The sequence below is a fragment of the Megascapheus bottae genome, chromosome 2 (assembly GCF_031878675.1).
Source record: "Megascapheus bottae isolate mThoBot1 chromosome 2, mThoBot2.hap1, whole genome shotgun sequence".
In the NCBI taxonomy this organism is placed as follows: domain Eukaryota; kingdom Metazoa; phylum Chordata; class Mammalia; order Rodentia; family Geomyidae; genus Megascapheus; species Megascapheus bottae.
This window is the reverse complement of record NC_143510.1, coordinates 93,157,990-93,176,121: the sequence shown is the minus strand read 5'-3', so window position 1 is coordinate 93,176,121 and position 18,132 is coordinate 93,157,990. Positions and strand designations below refer to the sequence as shown.

Below are 18,132 nucleotides of genomic sequence, written 5' to 3'. Positions count from 1 at the left end.
ATGAGGGCCACAGTCCACCCACCTGAGCTTTTCCACAGCCAGAGGCCCTGGCCTGACCCATCGTCTAAAGTTGATGTCTGCAGAGCTGAACACTATTCCTGAGCCTTCATCCCCCGCAGAAAAAGGAACTGAAGAGTTGGGTGATTTAGCAAAGCTTTATTGAGCACCTACTTTGCACTAGGTTCCTGGAAAGAACAGAGGATATACAAAGACACAGAGGAGCCTCTGCCGCCACACTCACAGCTGACCTGTCCAGACACAGCCAGTGCGGGAAGGTGGGTACCCTCCTGCTCAGGCTTCCCAGCTGCTTTACCTGTTCCAGCCCAAGCTTGTCAGATGGAGCCAGCCTGGCAACATGCATTTTACAGCACAGTCCTGCTTCACCAAAGATACACACCGGCCCTTCTGAGCAGAGAACGGTGCCCAGCTGATGTCTCTGGAACTGAAGGACTTGCTGTGAGACAGAACAAATAATTCCTCCTCCCCGAGGCTGTGCTGTCCCCAGCATCCACAGACCCCAGGAGTGGAAGATCATCTGCAGATCCAATTTCCCCCCAACAGCCCCTCTGCGCCCTGCCAAGCCCAGGTGGAAGCCTCTGGATGGACTTGTTGAAATTGTCTGGGCCACCTCCCCAGTCTCAACAGGAAGAAAAGGCAGGGGAAGCTGGGGCATTTACTCAGTCCAGGTGCCTGCCAGGCACAGTGTGCCATGCACTGAGGTCAACCTTCCCATGTGGCCGTCCACCCTTGAGGTTGGTGGGCTCAGGAGAGTGTGTGACGTGGGGGGAGGGAGCCCAGCCCCTCAGTTCCTTGGCTGAGCAGGGTAGGTCACTGAAGCCATGGCTAAGCTGCAACTGAATGGAAAATCAGCTGGGCCAATCTAACAGCCTGGCAAACTTGAGGAGAGAGTGCTGAGAGGTGCTAGGGTGGCCTGGACCTCAGCCATGGGCCCACCTTTCTCCACATGCACTCAACATTCAGAGAAATCTTCGGGTGTAACAGGCACAGTAGCTCCCTGGCAGGCATCTGCCCTGCCAGTACATCTGATCAGCCTTGGGGGTGGGGGGAAGAGACCAGTGCCTGTGGGCAGAGCAAGGAGAAAGCACTCTGGTGCCAAGGGGTTGGGTTTTCAATCCAGAGGCCCAGAAGCTCTGCAGGGAAACGGCTCCATATGGTCAAACATGGGCCACTGGGGGCCACCACCTTCTCCCTGACCTCTGCAAAGGGCCATCTGCCCAGGCACTAGGCGACAGACCACCGGCACAGGTGGCCAGTATCAACACAGCCATGTTTGTGCAAATATCAAAGCTTTGTTCTGCCCACCGTGCTCCTCCATATGCATGTCATTAAATATGTGAAAACTGTGTTAATAATAAACAAGAGTTGAACCTAAACCCCTGATCTTTTCTCTTCTATAAGAAGTTATGACTGGGGGAAGGAGGAAGCAGCTTGATCCAGAAGGAGAAAAAAGAAAAGGGTTCCAGCCAGTTCAGGGCTCAAATGAAGAGGTCTCCAGGGGAGCTAGGTAGAAGTTTGGGACCTGCAAGTGGAGAAACAAAGGCACCAGCACTAGGGAGCAAGCATGTTGTCAAGTGACCCGCAGGTCATACGTCATCCTGCTCCTCATTACTTCTTGAGAAACACAAGATGTTCTTCTATATCAGGGCTTTCATCTGGAGGTCATGATTAGAGAGACCCAAGGAATCTGTGACCCCAAAATTACGTACCCAAGGTCATTTTCAGGTAACAAACATGAAACTAAAGGGTTTGGTGTCTTTTGTTATTGGGGTGTGTGTGTGTGTGTGTGTGTTTGCTGCTAAGCTACATCCCAGACTGAGATCTAGGTTTGAACAGGAGGAGTGTGGGGGCTTGGGGTATGCATATTATGCAAGCCTAGTCCAAGTGTGACCTAGCTTGCTTGATTGGAGTGATGGAAATTGTTAGGTCCGACTGGAAGAAATGACTTCTTCCCTTGGCTCTCTCCCACTGCACCCTGGAAATCCCCGCCCAGCACCTGTAACCCTGGCAACTGGCATGCCTGGGGGCAGTGGGAGGTCCCCACTGAGGCATGTCCTCATCCTCTGAGATCACATCCACTTCGCTGTGTCTATACCCTATATAATCTCACTTCCCGCCCTAAGCCCTCTTGCTCTCCGTACTCCATCTTGGGTGGCAGGAGTCTGCTCTTTCCTCACGCAATAAACCCTCTTCTCCTGAACTGCGTGGAGTTTCCTTTTGACAAACCTTACAGAAATGTTCTGAAATTAGATCACAGTGGATGCTTGCATAACCTGATGGATGTATGAAAAACTACTAAAGTAACCTTGTGGGAATGTTATGTGCACTATTGCTGGGTCAGGAGAATCATTTCATCCTATATGAATTTAAAACCAATCTGGAGAAAACAGTGAGATTTCCGTTCCCCCATCTCAAAAAAAGGAGGAGCCAGCCAGACCCTGTGGCTTATGCCTGTAATCCCAGCTATTCTGGAGCCGGAGATTGGGAGGATCCTAGTTCAAAGCCAGCACCAGAAGGAAAAACAAAAAACCCCTTCTATCTCAACCAACCACCCAGCTATGGCTGTACCCTGTGGTCCTGGCTACCCAGGAGGCCTGGGTAAGAGGGTCATGGCCCCAGGCTGTTCTCGGCCCGCTGAGTAGGTTTACAGGCGTGATCTACGAGCATCAGGCTGGCACATCTAGCTTTAACGCAGCTGAAAATAAATTGTGGAGGCCCCACACGTGGGAAAACTGAGCTGGACCACGACGTGGGGGCACAAACCCGTTCCATCGTCCAGGAGAACCCGGGAACCACGCCTACTTCCGGGGGCGGGCGCGCGCCGGAGGCGGGGCCGGCGCGGGGCCGCAGCTCCGCCCATCAGAACCGTCTCTTCCGGTTCTGAGCACGTGGGACGCAGAACCCGCCCTCCCGGCATCCCCTGTGGCGGCCGCAGACTGAATGAAACTTGATACGGTTCCCTACAGTGCGCGTGCGCGCAGGCGGGCCGCCTCCAACCACGGACGCACTCTCCCTAGGACGACGCGACCGCGCGCTGCGCAGGCGCACGTGGCTTCCGTAGGTCTGGGCGTGGCGTGGGGCGGGAGGTGGGCGGGGCCGCGCGGCGCGGAGGAAGGGGCGGGGCGGGGCGTCGCCGCGGTGGAGCGGGAGAGCCGGCCCGGCACGCCTGAGGCGTGAGCTCGGCTGCGGGCGCTGCGGCGTGTCGAGGGCCGATGGAGGCTGAGCGGGGCCCTGAGCGCGGCGGCCCGGGTCCGGCGCCCGAGGACGGCGCGCGGGCCCTGGCGGAGTTCGCGGCGCTGCACGGCCCGGCGCTGCGGGCCTCGGGCGTCCCGGAGCGGTACTGGGGCCGCCTCCTGCACAAGCTGGAGCACGAGGTACGGGCGGAGGGCGGAGGGCGCGGGGCGGCCCGGGCGGAGGGCGGAGGGCGCGGGGCGGCCCGCGGAGGCCGGCGCGCGGGGCCGGGTGAGCCCCTCCGCCTGCCTCGTGGACGTGGGAGCCCGAGATCCCCCCCCGTGTCCCGACCTGGGGTCCAGGGCCCGGCCGCCGGGGAATCGCAGGCCGCAGCTGGGTGCCGGGCCCGAGCGGGGGCGCATGGCGGCGGTGGGGCGCTTTTTCCTCGGGAGCCTGGGAGTTTGAGGGTCCCGGGGTGCGTCAGCTCTCGGGTTCTTCGTTGGATGTGAGCTTTGGTCGCTAAGGAAGATGAAACTTGAGAGGCTCGAGGGCGCTGTGGCGGGGACGGTTCCATCCTGCAGCCCGCTGACCCCAACCGGTGCGTGGTTCCACACGCTCCCCCTGCCTGCTGGAGGGCCGCTGAGCAGATTTGTCCAGGTGCTCAGGCCAGGGTGGCTTCAGGGCCAGCCAGCAGGACTGTCCCGACCTGGAGCCAGGCTCCTCTAGACTGAGACTGCTTTGGGGTACGGGTGACCAGAAGGAGCCCCAGAGCCCAGGGAAGGTATCTCGCAGAGCTCTAGGAGTCCCAGGAGTCTTACTGCCCAAGCACATGCAAATGGCTAGCTCAGTGTGAGAGCCCATGCGAGACCACGCTGCCAGACAACAGCCGCACACACAAAGGGTATGCGGCAGGAATCTCAGTTCAAACTTTGAATCGTACTCTTTACCGGGACCTGCCATTTGCTAGGGGGAAGGATTTTGGCAGGGAACTCCGGGTGTTTGGTAGATTGAGGTTGTTCTACGTCTCAGCTGGATGAAGCACATCATGCACGTCCAGAAGAAAGTTTAAGGGCAGACAGACTGACAGGCTGCCTCCATCTCAAGGGAGACAGCAGCTGCTATGAAGCTGATGGAGTGGTTGCAGGGAGGGAGCCTGCAAGAATGAGGAACTTGGGGACTGCCTAGTCAGGGGGAGACATTCGGAAGTTTTATGGAAGGGGGTTGATGTTCATGGTTAGGCCTTGAGACACAGTCTGGTGGAACTTAACAGCCTGACCCCAGGGTGTCAGCTGCCAGCCAACCAAGATGTAACCTTGTCACAGGACCGGGTGCCTCTGTTGTGTTCACATAGCTTCAGTATTAGCACCCCCTCACAGCAGTGTCTTTGAACAGTGTCTTTGCCATTTCCTGAGGGCTTACCACCTTGGTCATTGTTGGGGAACTAGGAGTGTCAGGAAGGATGCACTCGAGCTCACAGAGGGGATCACTGGAATATCCTGGCCAGTCCCACGTGTGTCTTGACCAGGGGCAGCCAGCTTTTTTTTGAGGCCCTCCCAAGCCCTCACATGCAAAGCTGAGTCGCCACTGTGTAGGATACACACCTGCCCTGGACCAGAGGGCACACCAGCAGGACTGGCAGCTGCACAGCACAGGTGATAGGGCCGCAGAAGAGGGCAGTGGTTTAGAAACTACCGCCATCTTCTCTGCCAGAACCTTCCGTAAAGCTTCTTCCCTTGGCTGTTCCCCAAATGGCAGTTGTCAGGCCATTCCACAGCACAGGACAAGCCAAGGCTCATGGAAACCGTGGGTGTGAATTCCAGTCCCAACTCTCATCTTCAGGGCAAGGCAGGGCCTCCATGGGATGGCTTCAAGGATTGAGGGAGGCTTAGCTTCCGGCTCTGTGCTCTCCACTCGTGTCTCCAGTGCCCCACACAGTCCTCCCCATCCAGCTCCCTGTGCTCAGAGGGTCTGCCCTCTGGGCCATCAGCCCAGGCCCCGTGAACTATCCCCTCTCCGTACCACTGGCACACAGCTCCCCACCTGCCAAAGCTGCTGGCACCTGCTCGTTTCCAGCAGGCACAGAGTGCTGAGGAGGAGGCTTCGAGGGAAGAACTAAGTAGGTTTTGTTGCTTCCCTACAGTGGGCAAGGGACTTTATGGTATGCTTTATCTAACTCACACGAGGCTGCTGAGCTCAGAAGTGTGATGGTGAGGCCAGTCCTGGCCTGTTCTCAGTCCTTTAATCCTCCTCCCACAGTCCCTGAGGAACTCCATTGCACAGATCAGGGAATGACATGGGTAGCCAAGTTCAAAGGTGTGTGTGTGTGTGTGTGTGTGTGTGTGTGTGTGTGTGTGTGTAGTGGCCGTTACAAGTTCTGAACTACAGAGCTGGTCCCAAATACACACGCGCGCATACGCATGCATGCACGCTTTTGCTAACTCCAAAGGAGAATGTGTGAGTAGAGAAGCATCAGAACGTGACAGGAGGTCAGCTCGCCTGCTTTTCTAGCTGCTTGAATTGGCCTTAGAAGCTGGGTGCCTGTGGCTCTTGCATATAATCTTAACTACGCAAGTGGCTGAGATCTGAGGATCACAGTTCAGAGCCAGTGTAGGCATTAAAGTCTGTGAGACTCTTATCTCCAGTTAGCCATCAGAAAACCGGAAGTGGCCCTGTGGCTCTACATGGTAGAGCAGTAGCCTTGAGAGAAAGAGCTCAGGGACAGTGCCCGGGCCCAGAGTTCAAACCTCATGACCAATGCGGAGGGGAGGGGGGTAACAAAACAGAATTGGCTTTAGAAATACGAGGCCCATGTTTCCTGTCCCGACAGATTGCCACAGGCCCCTCAGGCCTGAGCTGCCTGCCTGTGCTGGCTGGTCTTGTGGAAGACCCATAGGTTGCCTCGGCTGCCCTCAGCTGTGTGAGTTCTGAGGACATGCAGTTGTGTTTTCCCTGTAGAGTAAGTGCTATGGGGTCCCGTGAGGCAGTGCAGAGGTCAGGTCCCTGGGACATTCCTGTCACATTTCATGGGGAGAGTGGCAGTGACACCACCAGCTTCCTTCCTGTGTGTCAGGGGTTTGGCGTCCTTGCAGCCTGCGCGTGGCCCTCGGGTAACCTCAGACTCCCTCTGCCCTGTACCCTGGCCCAGGTTTTTGACGCTGGGGAGATGTTTGGGATAATGCAAGTGGAAGAGGTGGAAGAGGGTGCTGCTGGGGAGGCCCAGAGGAAGCAGCCCAGCCCAGGCGGGGAGCTGTGCTACAAGGTCATCGTGACCAGGGAGAGTGGGCTGCAGGCCGCAGACCCCAACAGGTAGGAGCCATGGCTGGGTGTGCATACTTTCAGAGCCTGGAAAACCCTGCTGAGCCAGGCCCCAGGCTTGTTACCCCAGGATGACCTGTGGCCAGCCGTGCTTCCTGGCGCGTGCACTGTGGTCTTCCCTGCAGTCCAGAAGTGCCTCAGTGACCCTTGCCTGTGAGGAGGCCTCCCACTATACGGGTGTTTCAGGTCCGGTTTTGCCTCCCCCAAGGGAGGGTTCCTGTGAGTAGTTCATTTGGTGAAGGGTCTGGGTGCTATACCCAGGCTTGCCAACAACCCCAAGGTTTCCAGCCTTGCTGAATCAGACATGGAGCTGGTCTGGTCCTCCTCAGAGCCACACAGTCCTTAAAGCAAATCGAAGGTGAGACCCGAGACCCAAGGCTTCCCTCTGCCCAGAGCCCACTGTCCTCAGCAGTGGCAGGCCTACAGGCTCTTTGCCCGTTGCACAAACTTGCCACCCTCTGAGGGCCACCTAGTCCAGCCTAGACTGCTTTTTCTGCTTCCTTCACCACCTATAAGTGGGTGTCAGGGCCACCCTGTAGCTGTGCATGGCACCCCATCGTGCCCTGTGTTTTGCCCCTCTAATTCGTTTTCCCAGTTGCAAGGCCCCAATGAGATCCTTCATCTTCTTTGTCCACCCACGCCTGCTAGGTATGGACAGTAACCAACACACCCTCTCATCGTCACCCAGGCACACACCTCTAAAGGCCAACTCTGTACTACACCGCTCATGCACACAAACCAAAAACCACTAGCATAAACTGAACATATATTCTCAGCTACTCTGGAGGCTAGGCAGGGAGGAGATGGAGAGCACAGGGCCAGCCTGGAAAAGTTAGCAAGGCCCTATCAAAAATAGCAACGCCAGGAGCCTGTGGCTCACACCTGTCATCCTAGCTACTCTGGAGGCTGAGATCCGAGGATCAAGGTTCAAAGGCAGCCCAGGCACAAAAGGACCTGAGACTCATCTCCAATTAACCTCTAGAAAATGGGAAGTGGGGCTTGGGTCAAGTGTAGGGCTAGCCTTGAGCTGAAGAGCTCAGGGATGGTGCCAGGGGTAGGGAGGTAGCCTTGAGCTGAAGAGCTAAGGAACAGCACCCAGGACATGTTCAAGCCCCAACACCCCCAAAAAAGGAGAGAGAAAAAAAAAAAAACCAGCAACACCAGGAGCCTGAGGCTCACACGTGTAATCCTAGCTACTCAAGAGGCTGAGAGTCCACTCCAGCAGAAAAATCCATGCAATTTTTACCTCCATTTAAATCACCAGAAAGACAAAGGAAAGCAAAAGACCCTAGTTTAGCACCCACTTTAGGGACCAATAAAGGAAAAGCTGGGCACCAGTGGTTTATTCCTGTAATCCTAGCTGCTTGGGAGGGTTGAGGCTCCCTGCTAGCCCAGGCCCATGCTCAAAGACAAGAGGCTGGATGTGGTGACACACTTTCCCCTGTTATGGGAGAAAAAAGCAGGAGAGCCCTCCAAGTGTACACAGTGCCCCCCCTAACAAAGTAAGGCCCATCTCAAAATAACCCAAGGTATAATCTAGCAGTAGAGCATCTACCTAGCAAGCTCAAATCAGAGTGTTGCTTCCTACAATAAATGCTGCTACGAGCACAGTAAGATTCCCGCCTTTGCCATGAGCCTGGAGTGCCTCCTGTTGCTCTCATTTTGCAGGTGGAGTGCAGTCGGTGGGTGAAGGGCTGCCTCACTAATGGCACCTTCCTGTTGGGAGCCAGCAAGGCTCTGTGCCAGGGCCTAGTCAGCCTGTCATGGAGTGGAGGCCAGGCCCAGCCTTGGACCTGCAGCTAGAGTGCCTGCCCCAGTGTGTGGGGGCTGCACACCTGCCTGTAGCTGCTCCCCATGTGCCGAGTCCTGCTTTTACGTTTCTTCTTCATGGAATTGAACCCTGGGTCTCATGCATGCTCCACAAGCATCTTAACCACTTGAGCCATGCCCCCGGAGTTTTGTTCGTATTTAAATTTTTTTTTTTTTTAGAAAATATAAAACTTTTAATTATTAAAATTCTGGAAAGGAGTCTGAAGTCTATGTCGCATTTTAAGCAAATCAGTGTAATGAGGAATTTTCATCTGAAAACATTTTCTTTCTATAGAATAAAATTAAGTCCAGAATAGTTCTTTTGGGGGGGGGGGTGCCTTGGGGCTCAAGGCTACCGCCTTACCCCTGGACCTGAGCGTTGTCCCTGAGCTCTTCAGCTCAAGGCTATCACCCAATCCTTGAGCCAAGCCCTATTTTCTAGAGGTTAATTGGAGATAAGAGTCTTAGGTCCTTCTGTGCCCAGGCTGGCTTTGAACCTTGATCCATATTTTAACTTGATGCACATTCTTGTTTGAACCTTGCCTCAGCTGGTCTCATGGCTCAAATCCTCATAACTCCTCCTCCCGAGTAGTGGGGATTATGGATGTGTGCCACCATGCCTGACCCACCTCTGTTCTTGCCGAGTGCTAGGTGGACTGCACGGCCCTCCCCTCCAGTAGCTGGGAGCCAGTGGCTGACACTTAGCCCTTAGCCCCTTGAGAAGGAAGACTTGTTCAGGGCCACAAACTGAGTGGACCACGGGGACCGTGGCACGGGCCTGGAGACTCCAACACTGTATCACAGTTTTTAAAGTGTTGGGTGCTTCGAGCCTCTTTGCTTTTCCTCTCCAAGCCTGCCCAGCACTCACTCCCTTGTGGCCTGTGCTTACAGCATCTTCCTCATCGACCACGCCTGGACGTGTCGAGTGGAGCATGCGCGCCTCCAGCTGCAGCAGGTGCCCGGACTGCTGCATCGCATGGCCAACCTGATGGGCATTGAGTTCCACGGCGAGCTGCCCAGTGCGGAGGCCGTGGCTCTGGTGCTGGAGGAGATGTGGAAGTTCAACCAGACCTACCAGTTGGCCCATGGGGTGAGCTCGCCCCAGCCGCGGTGCGCAGACTCGTGGAAGCCCTGCACAGTCCCTAGGGTCAGCCAAGATTGTGGGCCCTCCTGCCCACCCAGCCTTGACCTCACAGTCCATGGCCTCCCAGATGACTCAGCCCTTCCTCCTCCTTGTCCTTTCTAATCCCGTCACATACCAGAAGAGGCTCAAGCAGCCCCCCACCCCTGCCTCTCCAGGTCCGCCAGTAAACTGCAGCCCCTCCCCACTCTTAGAGACCCCAGAGAACGAGGAACCCGGATCACCGCTGGTGGCTACAGAGCGCTGCCTTCCGGTGCCTCTGCCGCCCCAGGTGCTCACAGCACTTACTGGGCCATCCCTGTCCAGGAGGCCCAGAGCTCCAGTCCAGGGCAGTTTGGCAGAGAGAGGTGCATGTGTGGAGGGTGCCTGGAAGGGCAGGGTGGGGGCACAGGGCTGCCATTGACTGCGATGTGTCCACAGACCGCGGAGGAGCGCGTGCCGGTGTGGTACGTCATGGATGAGTTTGGCGCTCGGATCCAGCATGCAGATGAGCCCAGCTTCGCCGCCGCGCCCTTCTTCTATGCCCCCCAGCAAGTGGCCTACACCCTGCTGTGGCCCCTGAGGGACCTGGACACAGGCGGTAAGTGAGGCGCCCGTCCATCCTGGAGGATGGGCCTGGGAGCGACCGCGGCCCCCGCTGACGGGCACGCGTGCGTTCTCCACGCAGAGGAGGTGACCCGGGACTTTGCCTACGGAGAGGCAGACCCTCTGATCCGGAAATGCAGGCTGCTGCCCTGGGCCCCCGCTGACATGCTGGACCTCAGCTCCTCCACGCCTGAGCCTCCCGCCGAGTATTACCAGGTGTGGCCCTCTGCCTCTGGCCCCAGGCCTGTGTGCTTGGTGGTTTCTGGAACATTCTCCATCCAGTCACCAAATGTTTCTGAATGCCAACTGATGCCAGACCTTGAGCTGGTTACTGCGGGAGGTAGGGAAGCATTTGGTGAGAGACAAGGCCTCGGCGTGGGCAGCAATTCCTGCATCACACAGCGTGCACCCGTCCTGACCGAGGGCCCGTGTGCCTGGTGCTGGAATCAGCCCTCCAGAGGCGGCAGAGCTGGCTGTACCCGGGGTGGGGGGCAGGGGGGCGGTTGGATCTGGCTGTGATCCTTTCACAAGTGGGGACCCTGCACGGCCCCTGTGTGCTTCGCCCCCTCTTGGATGAGCTAATGCAGTGGTGTAAGCCATGGTCGGTGCTGTGTTGCTGGGGAGCAGTGACCAGGACAAATGCTTACACACACAGCAGCATGATATAACTCTTCCTCGGACTGGGAGCGTGGCCTCGTGGTAGAGTGCTTGGCTAGCATGCACGAAGGCCCAGGTTCCATTCCTCAGTACCACATACATAGAAGAAAAAAAAAAGCCAGAAGTGGTGCTGAGGCTCAAGTGGTAGAGCTCTGGCCTTGAGAAAGTCCAGGGACAGTGCTCAGGCCCTGAGCTCAAGCCCAGGACTGGCAAAAAAACAAAAACAAAAAACTCTTCCTCAAGGGTATCTGACACACTGTTGGTTAGATCAAGGATGTGAAAGCTTGGGTGCAGAGGGCTGAGCGGTCAAGCACAGTGAGATCACTTCCCATCGCACAGCAGGCCCCAAGCACTTAAAGCGATTTCTGAGCTATGGGCCCGGCTGTCTGGATCAGGTCTGCAGGCTGGTGAGGAGACCTCATGACGGGGCGGGGGGGGGTGCAGACCCTACCATGTGAAGCTCTGGGGTGCGGGCGTGCCCTATTCTCTGTGTGCTCGAAGGTTACACTGCTGTCCCTCAAGTGCTGTGCTTGACAGGGCCCTGTGGCCTGCTATGGTGGACACCTCTCAGGAGCCAACTGCTGTGCCTGGCTGGCATGGGGCTGGAAAGACAGTGGGCAGGGCCAGAGCTGGCTGCTGAGGGACAGGAGGCTGGCCTAGAGGCCAGCTGCTAATAGGACATGAAGGGACATGAGTATGCTCCTTGGGAAGGTCTGAGGGAAGAGGGGCAAGCCACAAGCCCTGGTCTGAAATGTCCTTGATCCTGGTGCTGGCTTGGGTCAGGCTGCCCTCGGGTCCTGCAGTCTTGCGTGCTGGTTAATTTTAAGTGAGAATCAACAACTCAGTGGCTTAAGACAGAACGTTTGTGGCCCACCATGGCTTCTCTGGGGCTGGGGCTTGGGGTAGCACTCCGTGCTCTGCACCAGCTGTCCCCAAGGCTGGGCGGCTGAGTCTCTGTGCTGAGGCCTGGGTGAGTCAGTGCTGGCTGTTGGCTAGAAGCCTGGGTGCTTCCACACTGGTCCTCTCTGTGGAGATGACTGGTCAGAAAGTGAGACGGGAGCCCAGGGCCCTGGGACTTCATCTCTGGAACAACTTATCTCCACCCTGCTTCTGCCCAGTAGAAGCAACCATAGGGTGGACTGAGCTTTTGGGAGACACAGAGTTTGTGGACATTTTGTTGTGTGTATGTGCCAATACTGGGCCTTGGATACTGTCTCTTAGCTTTATATATATATGTGTGTGTGTGTGTGTGTGTGTGTGTATATATATATAAAATCTTTTGCTAGTCCTGGGGCTTGAACTTGGCCTGAGCAGTTGTTAATTGTAAATCAGAATTTCACACATTTCCCTGCCCAGGCTGGCTTTGAACCATGGATCTCCAGTTCTCAGCCTTCCTGGTAGCCAGGATTATGAACTTGAGCCACTGCCACCCAGTTATGTGAACGTGTTTAAGTGCTCCTGGGATCAAGCATCCCTTGCAGAGCAAGGCAGGCACCTTCCCGCTGCTGGATTCAGAGGCGGCGCTGAGATCAAGAATGCCCTGCCTTCTCCTTGTGCAGAGGTGGGCGACTCCATGCTTGAGAGGCTTTGACCCCTAGGATTCCGGGTAGTGGCCCAGCTGGCACACGCAGAGCCTCGTCTACGAGGGGGCCCATGGGTGAGGTCTGTTTCTAACTCTGCTCTCTTCCTTCTAGACCATTTTGAAGGAAAACAAGGAGAAACTGCCACTTCCCGTCAGTCCTGCAGCATATCCCCACGACCACATCTTCAAGTAAGTGGCTGGTCACCATCTCCCATGAGGGGACGAGACAGACACGTGTGCTTCCGGAAGCTTCCTCCATCCAAGGCCATCTGCCTGTACTGATCACTTGTATGGCTTGAAATCATGTCATGAATACCTCATGGTCCCTCATCTGGAGAGCTGAAACCTGGCATAGGCTGTGGGAGGAGCCTCGGCGTCTCCTGAGGCCAACACAGGCTGGCCCTGTGCAGAAGCAGGCAGGCAGGGCCCGGTGAGGAGCCATGCCCACTTCATGCTGAGCTGGGTCATTCACTAGATACAGAGACCTCAATCCTGGTTTGGCTGCAGGTGGATGAGGTGCCCGGGCATAGGCCTGGCTGCTGTCTACTGGGCTCTCTCCCCTCCCGTGCCCAAGCCCCAGCAGGCCACATGCAGGCCCACCTGGGGCCCTGCTCACTGCTGGGCTTCAGTCCCTCCCTAGCCTCAGGTCGACTTACACCCAGTGCCAGCCGCACCCAGGCTGGCAAGAGCCCCTGCCTACACCACTGTCCCCGTAGCTGCCATTCGCCCAGTCTGCCATGGACCCCCTTCACCCACTATTCCCACAGGAGCTTGAACTGGGCGCTGTCCCTGAGCTCTTCAGCTCCAGGTTACCACCCCACCCCTTGAGCCACGGTACCACTTCTGGTTTCTGGTGGTTCATTGGAGATGAGAGTCTCCTGGACTTTCACGTCTGGGCTGGCTTTGAACCGTGATCCTCACATCTCAGCCTCCTGAGTAGCTAAGGTTACAGGTGTGAGCCACCACGCGCAGCCATACCCGGGTTCTTGTGGCATCTGTTGGCAGGCTGCTGGTGGCAGCTCGCCCTCTACTCGTGTGGACCACGGTCTACAAACACTGTACCATCCTGTTCTGTCTTGTCCATGGAGGTGGGACCTATGCTCCTGTCCTGCTGTGGGAGCCTGGGGACATGAGGACCCCAGGTGCCAGGCCCTGCTGGCCCCAAGCCCGGGGCAGGGCAGGAGCTGAGCCTGGCTCGCCCCCTGCAGGGTGCACACGGACGTGCAGCAGGTGCTCAGCCACCTCACCCATCCACGCTTCGCCTTCACCTCGAGCGAGGCCGACGCCGACATCCTCTACCACTTCTCCCACTTCAAGGATTACAGGTAGGGCGGCCTCCCTGCCTCCAGGCGCCTCTGCCAGTGCCCCAGCTGCCCTCTGAGCCACCTGCTCCTCCACCCACAGGAGGCTCAGCCAGGAGAGGCCACATGTGCTGGTGAACCAGTTCCCCTGCGAGAACCTGCTGACCGTGAAAGACTGCCTGGCCTCTGTCGCACGCCGGGCAGGCGGCCCCGAGGGCCCCCCCTGGCTGCCCCGCACCTTCAACCTGCACACGGAGCTACCCCAGTTCGTCAGCTATTTCCAGCAACGGGAGAGGCAGTAAGGCCCCTGGACAGCCCATCCTTCTAGCCTGACCCTCCCCCATCGCCTTGGACCCCTCCCCCCCCAGCTTTCTGGGACAAGCTAGCCTGCCCCCCGCAGTGGGCCTGGGGCCTGCGTCCCCGTGCAGCCTGACCAGCCCTCCACTACCCTAGGGGTGAGGACAACCACTGGATTTGCAAGCCCTGGAACCTGGCCCGCAGCCTGGACACGCACATCACCAAGAGCCTGCACAGCATCGTGCGGCACCGAGAGAGCACTCCCAAGGTGGGCTGCCCGGACCCCTGGCCTCCGAGACCACGCTTGCCGCACCGCCTCTGGGGCAGTGGTGGGAGCATGGGGAGACCCCGGGCCTAACCTCAGAGCACTGACTGCTGGTGTGACTGCCAGCAGGAGGGCGGCCCAGAGAGACACCAGGTGCAGGACTGGGACATGCAGAGGGCTCGTTTGGGCTCATAGGACATGGGTCTGCCCCGGCTGTGGCTGCAGCGAGGGCTATGAGGCTGCTGTGGGGGTAAAGGGAGTTATAGGTGGGGCTGGAAAAGGAGAGGGAAATGGTAGCGGTTGCTGGCTGGCACCTGCAGGACAGGGCTCCTCCCTGTCTGTGGTGCCCTGGCCTACGGCGGGCACCACAACGAGCCCATGCCACCTGCAGGTTGTGTCCAAGTACATTGAGAGCCCCGTCCTGTTCCTCCGCGAGGACGTGGGCAATGTCAAGTTTGACATCCGCTACATTGTGCTGCTGCGCTCTGTGACACCGCTCCAGGTGTTTGTGTACGACGTCTTCTGGCTGCGGTTCTCCAATCGGTAAGCTGCATGCAGGCCCAGGGCTCGGGGCGCAGCTGGGCAAGGGGTGTCACCCTTCCCCGTGGGTACAGAGCGTCTGCACTGGTTCTGTGCAGCCAGCCTGTGATCCTTTGTTCCCAGTGGTGATGAGCATGTGACAGAGGTCATGGCTGCAGAGGACAGTGCAACCTTCTAGCCCCAGCTCCTACTAGGGAGCCAGTGCCCAGCCTGGCAGTGGGGTGTTGTGTCCCCAGGTCCCAGGGCGAAGGCTCAGCTGTCTGCTTGTCCTCAGGCCCTTCGCACTCGGCGACCTGGATGACTATGAGAAGCACTTCACTGTCATGAACTATGACCCGGATGTGGTACTGAAGCAGGTAGAGCCGGGAGGCGGGCCCACAGAGTGGCTCCTAAAGGCGTCTTGAGGGGCCAGGAGTTTGACCTAGTGGTGGAGTGCTCACTGGCATGCACAAAGCCCTGGGTTCGACTCCTCGGTACCAGATACACAGGAAAAGCCAGAAGTGGCACTGTAGCTCAAGTGACAGAACGCTAGCCTTGAGCAAAGGTGTCCAAGCCCAGAGTTCAAGCCCCAGGACTAGCCTAGGAAAAGGAAGGGGGGCATCTTGAAAGTGGCAGTGGAGTCAGACACAGGTGCTCGAAGCTCAGGCCCAGGACCTGACACAGGTCACGGTGTCAGGGCTCAGCTCATCCCACGTGTGTGGATGTTCAAATGCCAGGGCTAGGGGACAAAGGGGAGATGGCTGATAGCTGGTCACCTTGCTGGTCACCTTCCAGCTCTGGATACTGGGAGGAAAGGAGAGGCAGAGCTCAAGACTTGTGTCCCAAAGCCCTGTCTGTCCTGCTGTCTGCTCATGAAACCCCCGTCACCGACCCTGCCCTACCCCTCACCCTTCCTCCCCCAGGTGTCTGGGACCCGGCCGCTCAGCCCTGTTCTGTGTCTGTTGTTTCTGCCGAGTGTGTTCTAAGACTTCGCTGGGTTTTTGTGGCTGTTGACTAGACATGTTCTCAGTTGACTGCCCGCTGGGGGAGCCGCCCTATGTCCACTGCCCACGGGCAGGGCATGGCCAGGAGGTCCTGTGGCCTCTTGGGCTTGACCACACTGAAGAACATTGTTCGAAGCCATCTCTAAGGGCACTGAGCCCCTCCCCAGGCCCCCTGCTGTGTCCAGCAGGCCATGCACGGTGCTTGCTGGCCGCTGTAGGCCTGCCCTGGCTTGTCCTCCAGGAGAACTGTGAGCCAGCTTGCCCAGGGATCTGCCTGCCCCACAGTCCTGAGGCCGCTGCAGAGCCACAGCTCGTGGAAGTCCATGCAGACTACTTGTGCTTCTGCCTGGACTGGTGTTCTGAGCCGCGTGTGGCCAGCAGGCCTGCTGGCTTCCCAAGTCCTTAGTGTTCACAGCAGCCCTGCAGTCAGGGGTGGGGGAGATGAGGGCTTTTCACAGAAGGGGAAACAGGCTCAGAAGTTAATTTGCTTGATTGGGTACCATTGGCTCTGGCCTGTAATTGTAGCTACTCAGGGGCTGAGAGAGACCTGGAATGTGGAGGTTCAAGCCAGCCAGAGGGCAAAAGTCCAAAAAATCACCTCCAGTTACTGGCAGGAGCGCTGATGCGCTGTACCAGAGACATCGGCACCGCACACACTCTCGCGATGGAGCCCCGTCGCTTGCCTGCGGCCAGCCGCAGCGTTGTGACAGGCTTTGGTGTATTGCAGGTACACTATGACGAGTTCATTCCTCAGTTTGAGAAGCAGTACCCAGAGTTTCCCTGGAGTGGTGTCCAGGTGAGTCCTGCGCTCTGGTGAGGGACAAAGCTGGGCCTTGCAGGGGCTGTCCCTTCTGTCCCGGGCTGGAGGGGAACTAGCCTTAATATGGTCCTTCGCCTCCCTCCGAGTCTACTAGAGATGGCTCTGCTACCCCCTAGGCCTACGTGCGGTGTTGCGGGGTCCTGCAGCAGAAAAGAACGACCTGAGAGTATTTGGGGCACCCTGGGGGTAGCCAGAGGGTGTCAGATGTGACAGGCTCTAGGAAGCTAAACCCCACGACCTGCAGGAGCTGGGGGCAGGAGACACAGGCCCGTATGCAGGGTGGACACAAGGACGGGGCAGACTTAAGAGACAGCAATGACCTAGCACGGAGGCACTGAGTTCTGCCCCAGTACCAAAATTGAAGTGTGCTCCGGGAATGAGGGTAGACATCCAGGAGGACAGCCCGCTCTCCACCGAGACCCAGTGGTGGAGAGGGAAGGAATGGCTCGGCAGGGCCCCTGAGCTGAGCTGAAAGGTGGCTCTGGGGCCACTCCCAGCCTCAGGGCTGAGCAGGCTGGTGCCTCAGCTGCCCCTCCCCCCAGGCTGAGATCTTCCGGGCCTTCACTGAGCTTTTCCAAGCTGTGTGTGCCAAGCCTCCCCCGCTGGGCTTGTGTGACTACCCTTCATCCCGGGCTGTGTACGCCATTGACCTGATGCTCAAGTGGGACAGCCATCCGGATGGTAAGGAACCCCCGGCCTGTGCCCATGCGTGCCCATCCCGGTACGGTACCCACTTCCCATGGCCCACACTCTGCCTGCAGGGAAGATAGTGATGCAGCCGCAGATCCTGGAGGTGAACTTCAACCCCGACTGCGAGCGGGCCTGCCGCTACCACCCCAGCTTCTTCAATGATGTCTTCAGCACCTTGTTTCTTGACCAGCCCGGCGGCTGCCACACCACCCGCCTCCTCTAGTCCCCGCCCTCCGTCCCTGCCGCAGCACAGGCCACTGTCCACACAGAGTGGGTCACCCACCCTTGGGGCAGGGGTGTCTGCAGGGCTGGGCATTGCAGCCGGCCTCTGCCTGCAGTCTCCACCTCCACCAGGAGCTTTATTATTTTTTATAATAGTAACTTTATTGTTAGTATTAAGGTCTTATACGGAGGAGTCAACCAAGGGCTTCATTCCTAGCATCTGAAGTTTGGATCCTAGTCTTCCATATGTCCAAAGGTGCCAAGGAAACCTCGCAGTTCATTTGGGGACCCTGCACCTTATGGCCAGCCACACTCCACCAGAAACTTGAGCAAGCCACAGGCATCCAGATGAGGGCTCGAGTGCTGCTCCCATCTTCTGGGGAGCCAGCGTGGCCTTCCTCCTGGCTGGTGTCCTGTCCCCTGCCTTTGATAGGCCAGTTCTCTGTGGGCTGTGGGCGGGGAAGGCAGCCCGGGAGAACTGAGATTATAAAGTCAAAAGCTGTTCTCAGCTACTATGTCTGCCAGAGTGCAGGTGTTTTCATCTACGGGCAAAGATGTAAAGTTCTAGTATTTTCCTACTTTAGTTTCTGCCAGTATTTTTGTGTGGCCCTGCTCACCAGCAGCGAGTGGCTCTGGTCTGTACACGCAGACCCCCAAAGCAAGGCACCAGACTGGGTTTCCATGGAGACTGCTCGCCCCACCCCCACCGGGTGCTCAGCAGGTGCCATCCCTGGGT

The 18,132-nt window shown here is 57.7% G+C and overlaps 1 protein-coding gene across 2 annotated transcripts; it reads left to right on the top strand.

Moving 5' to 3' along the window:
* The first annotated feature begins 3,159 nt into the window (after positions 1-3,159).
* Positions 3,160-17,462, top strand: Ttll12 (tubulin tyrosine ligase like 12). Of its 2 annotated transcripts, XM_090328862.1 has the most exons (14): positions 3,160-3,392; positions 6,335-6,495; positions 9,205-9,403; positions 9,875-10,034; positions 10,122-10,255; positions 12,391-12,467; positions 13,487-13,603; positions 13,683-13,877; positions 14,033-14,144; positions 14,533-14,684; positions 14,956-15,037; positions 16,392-16,460; positions 17,027-17,165; positions 17,246-17,462. In XM_090328862.1, exons 1-14 carry the CDS (start codon positions 3,231-3,233, stop codon positions 17,395-17,397), a joined length of 1,911 nt encoding a protein of 636 aa, XP_090184988.1. In that variant the 5' UTR covers positions 3,160-3,230; the 3' UTR covers positions 17,398-17,462. The 2 variants fall into 2 exon arrangements, with proteins under 2 accessions (XP_090184988.1, XP_090184989.1); XM_090328863.1 differs by lacking the exon at positions 14,956-15,037 and having other exon boundaries at positions 17,246-17,332.
* The last annotated feature ends 670 nt before the right edge of the window (positions 17,463-18,132 follow it).

Coding starts and splice junctions, on each gene's coding strand:
- Ttll12 (XM_090328862.1), top strand. CDS start 3,231: ATGGAGGCTGAGCGGGGCCCTGAGCGCGGCGGCCCGGGTCCGGCGCCC. Junction 10,035..10,121: donor GAGGGACCTGGACACAGGCG/GTAAGTGAGGCG, acceptor TTCTCCACGCAG/AGGAGGTGACCCGGGACTTT. Junction 12,468..13,486: donor CCCCACGACCACATCTTCAA/GTAAGTGGCTGG, acceptor CGCCCCCTGCAG/GGTGCACACGGACGTGCAGC.